The sequence below is a fragment of the Scomber scombrus genome, chromosome 11, assembly GCF_963691925.1.
Source record: "Scomber scombrus chromosome 11, fScoSco1.1, whole genome shotgun sequence".
Lineage (NCBI taxonomy): Eukaryota > Metazoa > Chordata > Actinopteri > Scombriformes > Scombridae > Scomber > Scomber scombrus.
This window is the reverse complement of record NC_084980.1, coordinates 26576375-26590293: the sequence shown is the minus strand read 5'-3', so window position 1 is coordinate 26590293 and position 13919 is coordinate 26576375. Positions and strand designations below refer to the sequence as shown.

The window sequence follows — 13919 nt, the reverse complement described above, 5'->3', positions numbered from 1 at the left end:
TAACTACCAGTTCCTCAAGGTGAAGTCATCCGTAGACACATATGAGACATTTAAGTACTAGTGGAATGAAACTGGCAAAGAATAGCAGCCTCTCTTCATCACAACATTTCAATTAGAGCTAAAATGATCAGCTGATAAACAGGAACTGAATGAATTAATTTACTCTTTTTTTTTGGTTATCTATTGATAATTTGAGTCATTTTCAGGCAAAATTTACCAAATTCTCTAGTTTTATTTTAAAATGTGCTATTTTCCTTTCTCTGATGTTACAGTAAATTAAATAATTTTAGGTTTTGGACATTTTATCTGACAAAATAAACAACTTGTCACCTCTGGCTCTGGGAAACTGCATTGGGCGTATCTTTTCTTTCATGTCATAGTAACACTTGTGAAAATAGATTCATTTGATAGTGAAAGAAAATGTTACGTGCAGCTGTAATTACAGTTATCTTGATCTTGTAAATACAAAGGATATTACAGCTTGTTAGAAAGTGAGAGTCTCTGTGGTCGGGACTGAAATCGAGCTGTTTTTAAAGCACACGCGTGTTTATTTCCTGTTTTTCATTTTCTGCTCTTTCTCACCTCCTCCCTGCCTGTGATACCTGATCAATGCTCTGTTGATTCAACACTGTAGTCTTGCAGCGCACCTGCTGTGAAGTTCCCCTCAAATCTCACTACATTACGTCCTGGAATTAGTCCAGACCTCACAGAGTGTTGTTCACCATTAGGCTGAGAGGCAGGTAGCTGTTTATGGAGCGCCTGCTGTTTACCGTCTGTGTGATGTCTGCGGCCTGCTCCTGTCTCCAAACAAGGCATGGGAGAAAAGAAGGAGAGACACCCAGCGACATTACGTTTGTTTGGACAGGGGTAGAAATTAGTGTTTGGAGCCGGATTCCCCACCAAACAATTCCACCTGTCGCAGATCAGGTTGCAAGCGGCTCAGAAATGCGAGTGGGTTTGTTACAGTTAAATATGTTTTAAAAACACTTGTGGATAATCTGTATTTAGTTTACTTCGTCCAAGTTTCTTTGTGGAAATGAGGAGGGGAGGAAAAAAAAAAAAAGCAGCTGTTTCCACTTGGAGCCCGTAGCCAGCATGTGGGCTGATGACTGAGTCAGCACCGAGAACAATGTGTCACCATCCTGGAATGAAGTAGACGGATACACATCTGAAGGAAAATCTGTAAATCGGCCTCCCTCCCTCCCTCCCTCCTCCTCCTCCTCCTCCTCCTCCCAGAGAGTAGGGATGCTGACGGGGAAATGTGGCCCTCCTTAGCTTTTCACCAAAGCCCCCGCGGCCGTTTCCCAAGCGGCACCGTGTCACCAGGGCTGCAGAGGCTTGTTTCATGTGGAGCAGATTGCGTGTCCAGACAGGCCAGTTCATTGCCCCGTTATCAGTGGGGGGAGCAGAGGCTGTAACCTCTGTCAGGCCACCTGAAGATTTGGATTAAATCAAGTCTTTCTCTGCAGTAGACACACAATGAGCTTTGTTAGACGCAACAGGACCCCCCACATAACAGTATATACGGGGAGACATCAATTTAAAAGGCAAATGTTTGAGCTACGGTTGTATAAATTCTTCACTTAAACCTGCTTTCAAGTGACACTCCGAACACAATTTGTCTATTTAGCAATATTGCGGCACAAACGTTGGTGTTTGCAACGTACTCGGCGGCACACAGATGGACAGCAGAGAGGTGGATTATTCTGGATGGGTGGTTTGAGGAGTTTCTGTTGACATTTTTTTTTTTTTATCCTTTCATTCACTGACTAGAGATGTTGGAGGGCTGCAGTGATCGGCCCGGTGTTGTGGTCTTGTTATAGTTACATCACAGAGAAGAGACGAAAACATTTACTGAGCCTTTAAATGGCTAGCAGGCAGACTTTTACATTCCTAATTAAATTAACAAAGTCTTCTGTACAGTTGGAGATAAATCCACTTAACATAATAGTGTTTTTAACATAGCTGTCAGGAGTTTTGTGTCAAAAAAAAAAAAAAAAGGACCTGAAGCCGGACCGTATGGCACATGTGATTGATCTGCTGCAGCATCCCAGTAAAACTGATGTAGAGCTGAAGCTATTTGAACTATCAGTCTATTGATTGACAAACAGCTATTTTGGTTTATCACTTATTGTTTAAGTCTTTATTTCAAGATAACGGCTTTAAGTAACCAAACATTTTATTGATTTATTGAGAAAAAAAATCCTCAAATTAATCAATAATCAAAATAAATGTATGCATGTCTATTTTCAGAAGTTGAAAGTCAGGCAGTTGGTTTTGTTGGTACTGTATGTTGTACTGTAAGTGCCAACATTTTAAACTCCTAGAACGACTTCTGAATGTGAACTTATTTCGGTAAAAAAAAAAGGAGGGAGGTCTCGATTCTTGAAGAAATTAAATGAAGCAGACCGAGCGTGAAGCGTGGCTGGGAGAGACTCAGCTCATCCCACCACTGGGGGGGGGGGGGGGGGGGGGTCTTCCTTTAAACAATATGACCCAACTCTTTGCCTCAGTGCTGTTATCTCTACCAAAACAATGGACGGCCCCCACAATTGGCAGCGAATTTCCAGTAGGCTTTTTTGATGCCATTGTTGTGACAAAACCACTCAACTCACCACAACCACTGATTTTTTTTTTTTTTTTTTACCAGCTTTCTCTCAGATGTCTCACGCTGTTGTGAGTACGGATCCCTCTCACACCATTCAGCAGGCAACAATAGAGCAGATCAGTCTGAGCCTTCATATAACATTTAATCTGGTTTTGATAGCTTTATTCACATTTTAATCTCTAAACACAAATCTTTTGTTTGAATTTTTTAAATCTGGGTTTTTAGGGTGGAGATTTAACAATGATCTAAAGAGCCTAATTGCACGCGGACTGTGCCGACATACACGTCATGTGGAGGGTTAAACCATCGCCACACTTTTATGTCAAAAAAGTAATTAACTTTTGAATCGTTTTTTTCTTCTTTATCTTTGAATGTGCTTTAAAAAAAAACATTTAAAAAGCTTTTTTAAACATGTACAATGCTCTTTAGCACAGGTGGTCTTTTCTCTAGACCCCAGACCTTGAAAATGAATTATCTGCTGATTTCAATCTTGATCCAATATTTATTTTTTCTTTTATATTAAAGCAGCAAATTTGCACGCTTACTACAAAATGTGCACTTAACATTAAGATTAGGAAGGAATTTCAAAGATGTTGTTGCAGGACATTTTGTACAGGATTTGGACATCCTCTTTTTTCCCCCTAAAAGATGTTTAGATGTAGTTAGGAACAGCAGCATTTATGGGGTATGGGGCAACATGTTGCTGAAGCACAGGAAAACTAGATTTGTTTTAACCCCCAAAGCAGCTCTGCCTTCTTTGTTGACTAAAGCTGGCTTAAATTGCTGGATGTTATTTATTTGTTCCTGCTACACTGTTTTAACTGCAAGGCGGTGCATTTTTGACAGCTGGCTTTGGGTTACAGTAACAAAGGATACGGCCAATACCAGTCCATGGAAACATGGCTTGATTAGCTTCAACTCTGCTCCAGCAGATAGGCGAGGGACTTCCTCCTGTCTTTTGTTGCCATAGCATCACATCCATTGTTATTTCCTCACACATCGCATCGTCTACGCTCCTCTAAAGGAACAGGTTGGTTTTTATTCGATTCTTTTCTTTTAGTAGGAAAAAGGAAACAAGCGGTCCTAATTCCATCACAGCCACCTTCAATCACGCTCCAATTGTGTCATGCTAAGCTAAAACTCTCAGGTGTGCGCCTAATTACGACTGACTTTCATATGTTAATCGACAACTCACACATGTCTTAGATAATAAAAAAAAATTAAAAAACCTTCAAAGAACCAGTGAGTTAACCAAAAATACCCAGATGACCACAACTGAGAAGTGGGGTTAAAAGGAAGGCGAGGAGGTAGGGGTTAATTATGGCCCATTGTCAGTGTCGGTAGGGAGGGGGAACTTCAAAGTGTGTGTTGCAGGTTCAGGGGCCTTTTTTTAGCCTTGGGGCAGCTGAGCAGGTGAGCCTCCTTCTCTCCAGGATACCTTTTCCTCTAATCTTGGGGGTGGTATTAACTGAGGACAGGGATTGTGGAGCTTTCAACTAGTAAGGCGGACCCTGACGTTACTTGTGTTCTTTAATTTTTGGAGATTATGTGGAGTATAAGGCGGATATTCAAGAAACACTCCTTTTTTTTTGTTATTTATATTACTCAGTGATTCATTGTTAAAGTCTTTTCTTGCCTAGCATCTATGCTAATGTGTATCTCTCCTGCCGTTCTTGCTAAATAGTGTCACAGATGGCACAGGCTTATGTCTCCGTTGTGGATTATGCCTCTTCTATCATGTTTTACACCAGGCAGTTGAATGTGTGTGTGTTCGGGTATGTGTGTGTGTGTGTGTGTGTGTGTGTGTAAGAGAGGAGTAGAAAGGGTAACATGCAAACACCCCGGCTCTCATTTTCACTCCCCCTGTAATTCCTTTTAACGTACCAATAAATTCAGCCTCTCTCAGCTCACCATGCAGTTCTGGGGTGGCCTTGATGAAAAACAGATGACTTTTTTTTCTGTTTCCAGCACACTGCGTTGCCCCCGCTCCTTCAAAAAAACACTGAGATAGACACGAACTCACTTATTGTCTGGTGCCAACCTGCAGAGCATCTGCTGATTAGCCTGCATCAGAGCAGGAGACAGAAAATCCCCCCCCTCCTCCTCTCCTGTCAGTTGGAGAAAATTCATCATGTCTGAAGTTTTATTGCTTTTCTCATTGGCTTTTATTTTGCTCAGATAGTTTTATCGCCTTCAAAACACACACAGACACAGTTTTTTTTTTTTTAAGTGATGTAGGAATGCTTTCATACGGAAGAGTCACGAAGAAGATACACGGTCAGGAAACTCTGGCTTAAATAAATAAATACTGTTAAATGGGGAACTTCTCACTGCTTTGGTTCTGCAGGAGAGATGCGCCTTTCATAGCATAGAATTGGATATGTTTGAATAATTTAAAAAAAGGAGTGATGCATTTTCTACATTTCTTTCCTCCTCAAGTGTCATCTTCTGAAACCTCACTGGAAAACGGAGAGAAAGGCACGATCTTCCTCACGCTGTCTGCTGACTGCTGCAGGAAAAAAATGTGATTGCATAATTGCTACCATGTGTACCACTCCAGTCACCTCTTAAATTAAATGTCTCTGTCCTTATTTAGTATGAATGCCCTCTCACGTGCGTGCAGTTTACAAACTTGTATCATACACAGATCTCACCTGATGGCTGCGCTTCACATTTTTTTAATGCGTTCAATACTTCAGCTGTAAAATGGCAGTTTTTTTGGTAGATCAAATCTTTCTTAGCTGAGTTTGCTAGAGCAGTGCTTCCTCGCTTGGTGACCACAAAAGCATATAAAGCACGTCATAATTTATTGTGTGACTGTGACGGTGTCCCTCTCCGCCCCGAAGAAAGCAGAACAGAGGTTTCATCATAGCAGTTTCATGCTGCAGCAACGGAGTTTGTTACCGTCTCTTAACCACAACCATGTTTGTCTTCCACCCTTCATTCTGGAGACACAATCCATGCAATCGCACAGCTAATACATAACAGAACGTGTACTGTATGATTTTCCCTGAGGGCAATCGTCTGGATGAGACAAAAGGTGACATGTTTCACAGTTTCAAAATGACAAAGTATAAAGACCAAGTGTTATGTGTTACAAACACTAAAGGAATGCCAGGAATGAATTTGACGCCGGCTTACCTGTGACTCAAAATGCAGTATGATGGTTTGACTTTGACTAATAGATGATAATGTGTGATTGCAAACCGTGCATGGTAGGTTTGATTTCTGGTAGTTAAGCTTTTGTTGGTCCTGTCAAAGTGTTGAAACTTGAGACTTATCCTAACTGACTTACATGCATGTTCTCTCCCCCCCCCCCCCCCCCCCCCCCCCAGAGAGTCAGGAAGATCTCCAGCAGGTGGTCCAGGAACGTTTGGCAGAGTTACTCCGAGTCCTAAAGGCCGTCATCGGCAAACATCAGACCCTCAACTCGGTGGACATCCTAGGAAAGGCTGGCACTGTCATCGCCAAAGTCAAAGGTCAGTAATTACTCACTCGCACGCATGGGCGCACACACAGACACACACACACATATAGTTAAACACCACAGGCGCCCAGATGCTGCTCAAATACTGTATCTTGGCACGAAATCTCATTGTTGCATTACTGGTTCGGGGGTAGAGGTCTAACGTCAGTCTGTCAGGCCAGTGTGGGAAATACCCTTTAGGAATGCTTTATTAATCTCTGCTTGGTTATAGTTGGCTTGGTGATTTATTTCTAAAAGGACACAGTGTGAGAAGTTATTTTTCTCTCCGTTTCCGGTCTCCTGAATGAACACAAACAAGAAGAATCTCACAAAGTCACAAGTTCATCTGCTAGAAATGTGATCCGCTGTAAGGGTAATAATACTTGACTCACACACAAGAATCTCCACAGTGGAGAAGGCGACGGCTGTAATTTGCATACCGTATTTCAACGTCCGAGGAGGCCCCAGGTTGCTTAGTCAACAATGAGCATCCACGTTTCCTCTTTGTTTTCTCGGCGTCGTGAGGTGTGTGGTTGTCTGTCAGCTCACCTGCTCTATCTTTAGTATCTCAGTTGTGACAGAGGCCGAAAGAATGTCTGCAATCTGCGGTCAATTGAGTGTCGCTTTGACAATGTTTAGAATGCGAAAAGGAAACAGAAGAGATTGTTCATTGTTGAGACTAAAATTAATGACAGTACAGACTGTAACCTCAGTGACAGGATGGAAGAAATGACACGAGACCAAGCAGATTCTTACTGACTCATTATTAAAGTTTGTACTTATTTATAAAGCATATTTAGACACCAGTGTTTCTACAAAACACAGTAAAAACATCTGGATTTTCTCAAAATATATATCAATCAATCAATCTTTATTTATACAGCGCCAAATCACAACAGAAGTCACCTCAAGGCACTTTACACATAGAGCAGGTCTAGACTGTACTCTGTAATTTAATTTAAAGAAAGCCAACATTCCCACATGAGCAAACACTTGGCGACAGTGGCAAGGAAAAACTCCCTTTTAACGGGAAGAAACCTCAGGCAGAGCCGGGCTCTAGGTGGGCGGCCATCTGCCTCGACCGGTTGGGGTTGAGAGGGAGAGAGGTGGGGGGGGGGGGGATACAGAGGAGAGAGAGAAAGGAAAGGAGAGAGAAGCACATTGAAAATCAACATTGGAAATATATATTTGAATTGGTAATTTCTTAGTAAACTTAGTAGTAAGAAACAATTATTCGATAGTACTTTAATAAGAGTATCAAATAATGTATGTTCTCCCCAAACTCTTTTACAATGACATTATTAATTTCATTCTTCCTTTCCTTAAGAAAACTTAGTGATGGTCACAGTAAATTCATGTTTAGTTAACACGTAGAAACTTGAGAGTTTGCCTGTCCACAAGGGGGTGCCTTACATCACCACAACTCCCTGGCCGGACTGTCCCTATTGGCCGGTAGGTAACACAATACCGATAGTCAGCGAGCCAGACGAGGACTGAAAAGGAGAGGCTGAAAGAGGAATGAATCAGTTAGACGTCAGAGATGAAGACTCAAAGGTTTGGATGATAACAGGCCTTGTGTGTCTCAGTGTGTCTTCAGAGTGTGTCGTCTACTCACTCATGTTGCTCTTTGATGCTCAGTCATGACACCTGGGGCATTTGGACAGCTGCCAGAGTTTATTGGAAGCAAAAAAATCCTCCCTCCCTCCCTCCCTCTACAAACACATGGTTGCCTAACAAGTTTCAAATACCATTTACATGTAGATGTTTCCTCTCCTACTATTGTTTTTTTTTCATTTGACACCGAAGGCACATATTTAATAAGCCTGAAACTATCAAGAGCCTGCTCAGCTCCACTCAGCTGTATAATAGTTTAATTCCAGACACAGAAAGCTTTAGTTAAATTGAGCGTACTCTGTGTTTGTGTTATGATCTTTGCACAGACTCCTGTTGGCTCCAAGCACACCCAGACAATGTTTCTTTCCTGGTCCCATTTTGAAAGTTTTCCCCTCCTCCTCCTCCTGAAAAACTGCAGGGCACTGCAATAAAAGTGTCAACTTCCTCAACTTATTGAAATTCTTTCCCTGCTCCCTGTCCCCTTTTTGTCTAGAGAAGACGCTGTCAGTTGACAGATTGTATTTGTTTTTTGCAATCAATCTCGTTTAGTGTGAAAGATAAATCTGTCCTGTGCCGATAAACCTCTTGTAAGGTTATTTCATAGATCTAAGAAAAGCATCTTGGTCAGTGATAATGTCTTTTAACTTAAAACCAGTGTATGACAGTAAACTACATTGACCAGCAACACCAGATAATTAAGTTATGGTAAGACATGAAGTCATTTTTCACAGACTAACTGATCCAGTTATGGCTCAACTGTGAGAAAACAATGGCCCCTGTACTTGAATGATGCAGTTTCCATATTTCAGCCGTGACAAGGGGGGCAGAGCTCTGGAATCATTGTTATGAGACCCACAGGATGTCCTGAGGAAGAAGTCAGTGCAGAGTTGTACGCTAGCATTCAGGGCCAGTGAGGTGCACGGCAGGGAGGCTCGCACCACCACGTCTCCTCTCTCTCTCTCGGTGTCCTCAGGAGTCTCCCTGGAACGCGGGGTTGCCTCCCCAGCCCAGGATGCCATGAACTTACCGTGCTTCTTCATAGGCTGGGAATTTACAATTAGCCAACCACTATTAATGGGGATTGAGTTTGCTTTCATGAAGAGAAAATGGAAGCACAAAGGCTAGAAAGCAATCTGGAGACTCTTTAAAGCTTTTTTTTTTTTATCCGAGCAACTGACTGACATTAGCGAGGTTTTCGGATCCACCGGGCTGACTTAGAGAAAAAGGTAAGGGTTGTTATGGTTGTCAGTAGTGTTGCATGTCACAGAACTCAAGCTGCGAGAGTGTTTCCTGTTGCAGGGTAGACAGGAAGTATTCACTGCCTGTGTCTTCGGTTCCTCGGATTGCTTTCTACAAATCTCTTCTTGCTGAGTAAAGCGTTTCCTGAAGAGGAGAGCTGTGTGCGCATGTTCTCAAAGATTTATCAATCATCATCGACGGCCTCACAGTTCGTTAACTCGTTAAGATTCTTACATTTCTTTATATTGATCTCAAAGCAAGAAATGCGTACGATTGATTTCCTTTTCTGTTTATAATCGACATGGAAGAAGACGTATGGGATTATAACGCTTTGGACCCGAGGAGGGAATATTTGAGACTGCTTTTGAAAATTCCTTGAACATCCATCCTTGAAGATTTCCCAGAAGCTGTTTTTTTTTTTTCATTTGGTAGGAAAGGGATACGAGTCATTGCCGCAGACTGTCTTCTCTGTGTTTTTAGTAAACTATTCACTGCCTTTCTTTAAAAGTCAAGACACTGTCATGACTTTTAAAACTGCTCTGGGGAGGGTGGTGGTGGTGGTGGTGGTGGTGGTGGGGGGGGGTTGACTTTTTGTCTGTCATCGAGTAGCATGTTGAAATGACTTTAAGCCTTTTGTAGAGACTATAAACCACTCCCTGCAACAGCTAAATGTTTAACTGTGGTCTCAACACTTGCAGGTACAAAACAAAACACAAATCCAACACTGATCTTCATACTGCATTTATTACATCATCACTTTTTGGCCTCTAAAATGTGATGTATTGTTCATGTGTTAAATGTTCACAGTCCAGCCACATCCAGGCCTTGGCTGTGTAAATACCTTTTGTTGAATGATTGAGTAGACATAAGCTGGTTGTTAGCAATGCTTTTTCTATGGCTGAAGTTTTTTGTGTGTATTTTATCACTCTCCACAGGCGTTAACTTCAAGGAAGTGAACCCAGAAAACAAAAAAGCTATATTTGGCGAGATACACGCATCCATTGACACTTTGGCATTCACATTCGGCAATGTGTGAGTACAACACTTGTTTACCTTTTCAACACCACCATACTTTTTTTGTTTTTACTACTTTTTTGTGTAACATGGCTGATTTTAGGCTTGTTGAGTGTGTCCTGTTAACCTTATTATTATTATTATTATATTTTACTTTGTTATAGAAGAGAATACTGTTCTGTATCATCACTTTATTAATTAAGGCAATTTGCAAACAGTGACTTTATCATTGATTCTGTCATGTATCTGCCCCCTTTAGAGTTTCTGACTTCCTTATGGGAGATGTGGACAGCGGCTCAGGGTTGGGGATCCCCCCGAACAGGAGAAGCAGGGTGAAACATTTTTCTTTTTTTTTCAGATTTTGAGCCAGATTCAAGGCTTTGTTTTCAAACATGAGGGTTTTCAGAAGATTGCACTTAAAGTAGTAATTTTACCACGCCTCCATTTTTAAAAAAAAGCCTCAAAGACTTGCTTTCTGTACTTAATTGGGGTGTTGAAAACCCAGGAGCTTCTGATGTCTGACTTTGATTGTATGTCTGCTGTTTCCCTCCTTTATAATCTCAAATGTCTTTATCACAGTCTTTTGACAACCTCTCCGTGGATCCTGAGGGATACGCTTCAGAGAAAAATGACCTCGTGGGTAAGTGTTATTCAGATTCAGAGTCATTAACCTCCGAAACAATCTGTAAAATAAATGGATCCTGAAATGTAATCGCCATTAAAGGCAGGATTACAAAGTGCTTAACGGTTGCTGTGTAGCCCGAGGCAGCTTGTGAGTTAGCAAGAGTGATTTAGGCTTTGGACTCTTTGAATGCCTGAGGTAGACCCACCCTAAACCTCTGCTTCCACCCCTGTTATTTCTGCTGCTTTTTTCATACTAGCTGCTCGATTTCCCCTCTCCATCCACATATTTGACATTCCTTGCCTGTTTAGGAGTAGTTCCGTGTGGGATGGGAAACACATGGGGTTTGTGTTGAATACAGAAAGCAAGCAGGCAGCTGGGAGAGGTGTATCACAGTGTAAAAAACAACACTGTTAGACTATTATAAAAGATAGCAAGCACTTTTTTTTGCATCCTCCTACACTGTCAACTCCCTCACCTCAAATATGGGTTTTTCATGTGCCTCCTACTCATGTCTGTTGGCATAGTACAACTCAGACAGTTCAGTCCAACACTTTCACTTCACTTTATTTTAACGTGTCTGTGTCTTCTCTGCTGACCCCCCCCCCCACCCCACCCCAGGCCCAGAGGTGCCGTTGTCACGGGAGGAAGAAGTTGACTTGGCTTTGCTGAAGAATGACAGCGGGGTGGAGTCTGCGCTACTCTATGCCAAGGCCTGGTCCAAGTACATCAAAGACCTTCTTGCCTGCATGGAAAAAAGACTGGCTTTGGGTAGGCCTATATGATATGAACTAAATCATATATATATATATATATATATATATATATTTCTGTGAATTCAATGAATGAGTAGTTTATGAAAAATGACCTCATGGAAAGGCTCTTATTATTATTTTAAATTATATACTTTAATTATATACTCGATAAATAAAAGGTACTTACTCATCCTTTTATTTGGAACATTTGCATTTGATTTCACTTAACTGAAAATCTGTGCAAATATAACAAAATATAATAATATATAAAATATTTTGGTCTTGACTTTGAACGCATTTTATTATTAGTATTGTGTACTGAGTGTGATTTGCGACACAACATAATAAATGATTTTTAATGACATTTTTCTGTCATCACACAATGTATACCGTCGTATTGGACACTCGTAGCTATGATTGAGGCATTTAAACTATTTTACAGTTCATTCAAGACAAAGAATCAAGGCAATGAGAGTTATCTGTAAGGTCTGAAGTAACATTTTGCATATAGACCCTTAAATTATTATAAACCCTTAGACTGTTAAGTTCAGAAGTAAGTAATAGGAAGAGTATGTGGGCATTTCACAGCCATTCAGTCATGGCAGTATGGTCTTCAAGAAGGAAATTCACCTCCGTCAGTCAGAAATGAGGACTTATATGTTCATAGTTACAGATAAATAATTTCAGAATCAAACTTATTGTGGATATACTGTGTTACTTTCTTCATATACACAGAATATTCCTCTATTTGTGGTCACTATGTAGAATAAATTGCCTTTTAAGTGGGCTGCACCTGAATTGGGTGCAGCTCTTGTTACAGGAATGAAGGTATATATATTTAATCCTCCTGATATGTTGTGTTTATTTTTGCAGCCTCAGATTAAACCAATTTGCCTGTTTGTCTCATTTATGGTGTCATCTATGGAGTAATCTACATTCTTCTTGTTACATACTGCTATGTGTGGAATGTAATGTGTAATATATCAACCAGCTCTTGAAAGGCTAGCATTACGCAACCAGATGACATGCGTTACCCACGCCTTTTTATAAATAAATGAGCTGACAGTGATTGCAGACATAAATAATCCTGTTTCTCTTTCAGATATCGAGTATGCTAAAAGTTATATCAAAATGGCTGAGTCTGGAAAGACACTGGCAAGTCAACAGGTAAGTGATTTTATTGTAGTATTGACTTCATTGATGTGTAATTATACAGTAATATAAAATAAACATTAAGAAACAGTTAAACATTCATTTTTTCAACAGGACTACATGCCATTCAGCGATATCTACGTTTCCACATTTAAGAATGAGATTGAATACAACCATTTGCTTGTACAATCTGCAGTGGCTCTTCAGACCAATAAATTCATACAGGTAGGAAGAGACAATAATCCCACGTAGAGTGCTTGAGTCTGTTCATTTATCTGTCTCTAAACCAGTTGGGTAAACTCCAAAACATCTGTTGTTGGGTTCATTTAAGCATTTTATAGACAATGACTGCCTCTACCATTTATTTATTACATTTTTGTGACAGCAATGTTCATAAAAAGTAGACAAAGATAACTGAAAGTGAAATTCATTGTGCATGACTGTACCTCCTGTGCAAAATGTAGCAATCTATAAGTACGAGGCAGGTTTTAACAGGATGAAGCCACATTCGAGTCAGTAATTTGCTTATTTGTTCTTGAGGAATGTCATTTCCAGTCCAAATTTTAGATACACTCAACATTTGGCAGTTTAAATGAGACCCAACCAGAAACTGGCCCTAGAAAGTTTGGACCTGAAAAGTTTGAGACTATCCTGTGGTGTCATGTCTCCCTGAAGGCTTCTTATCTACAGTAATATTCTTTATCAGGACCGGCTTTTAAGAATAAACTTATCCAGACAAAAAAGACCCTTTTTGAAATTGAGCTTGTATTCTTTTGCAGCCTCTTCTGACTCGCAAGAATGAACTGGACAAGCTGAGGAAAGAAATCAAGGAGCAGTGGCAGAGGGAGCAAAAGAAAATGGTGTGTGATGAATCTCTGTATAGACACAATTAGATACACGCTGCACAGCAATACTACCAGTCTTCCTTTTTCTGTGTGGCCAGCCAGGAGATGTCAAATATATAAATTTCACTGCAGTCAAACTATAGTTATAAAGTGGCAAAAGCACAAAATCACAATCAAATATTTTTGCTTTTTTCATGGATGGCGGTTTGCATACTGCACCGTATCACTTTACATGTAAGGTTAATCAGCTACACAGGCTATTTATATTTGTGGGAGCCGTCAGCCACCTTTTGTCATATTTTCATCACATGAGCTTATGTGGCTGAATTATGTGGTTTTCACAGCAAGAGGCGGACACAAGCTTGCGTAAGGCACGAGCGCTAAAAGCCCAGAGGAGAGAGGAGTACCAGAAAGCCCACTCATCTACCAGCCGCTCCCAGGAGGAGCAGTCTAATGCTGGCAACAAACATCTGGAGAAGAAGAGGAGGCTAGAAGAGGAGGCACTGCAGAAGGTAGGCGGGAAGAAGATAACAGGGGGGGAAACAGATCGGTATAATAAATAGCATCTAATAATAACTCCTATATTTTATCACCTAATGCATGG

At 40.8% G+C, this 13919-nt stretch overlaps 1 protein-coding gene across 1 annotated transcript in view; it reads left to right on the top strand.

Annotated features, from left to right (window-relative positions):
- arhgap29b (Rho GTPase activating protein 29b) overlaps positions 1 to 13919 on the top strand; it is a 29934-nt gene that overhangs the window by 7251 nt on the left and 8764 nt on the right. The window contains exons 3-11 of the mRNA XM_062428950.1: positions 5944 to 6087; positions 9863 to 9959; positions 10201 to 10273; positions 10521 to 10581; positions 11185 to 11334; positions 12421 to 12485; positions 12585 to 12695; positions 13250 to 13330; positions 13660 to 13827. Of these exons, the coding sequence (XP_062284934.1) occupies positions 5944 to 6087; positions 9863 to 9959; positions 10201 to 10273; positions 10521 to 10581; positions 11185 to 11334; positions 12421 to 12485; positions 12585 to 12695; positions 13250 to 13330; positions 13660 to 13827 (950 nt within the window). The remainder of the gene's footprint in view (positions 1 to 5943; positions 6088 to 9862; positions 9960 to 10200; positions 10274 to 10520; positions 10582 to 11184; positions 11335 to 12420; positions 12486 to 12584; positions 12696 to 13249; positions 13331 to 13659; positions 13828 to 13919) is intronic.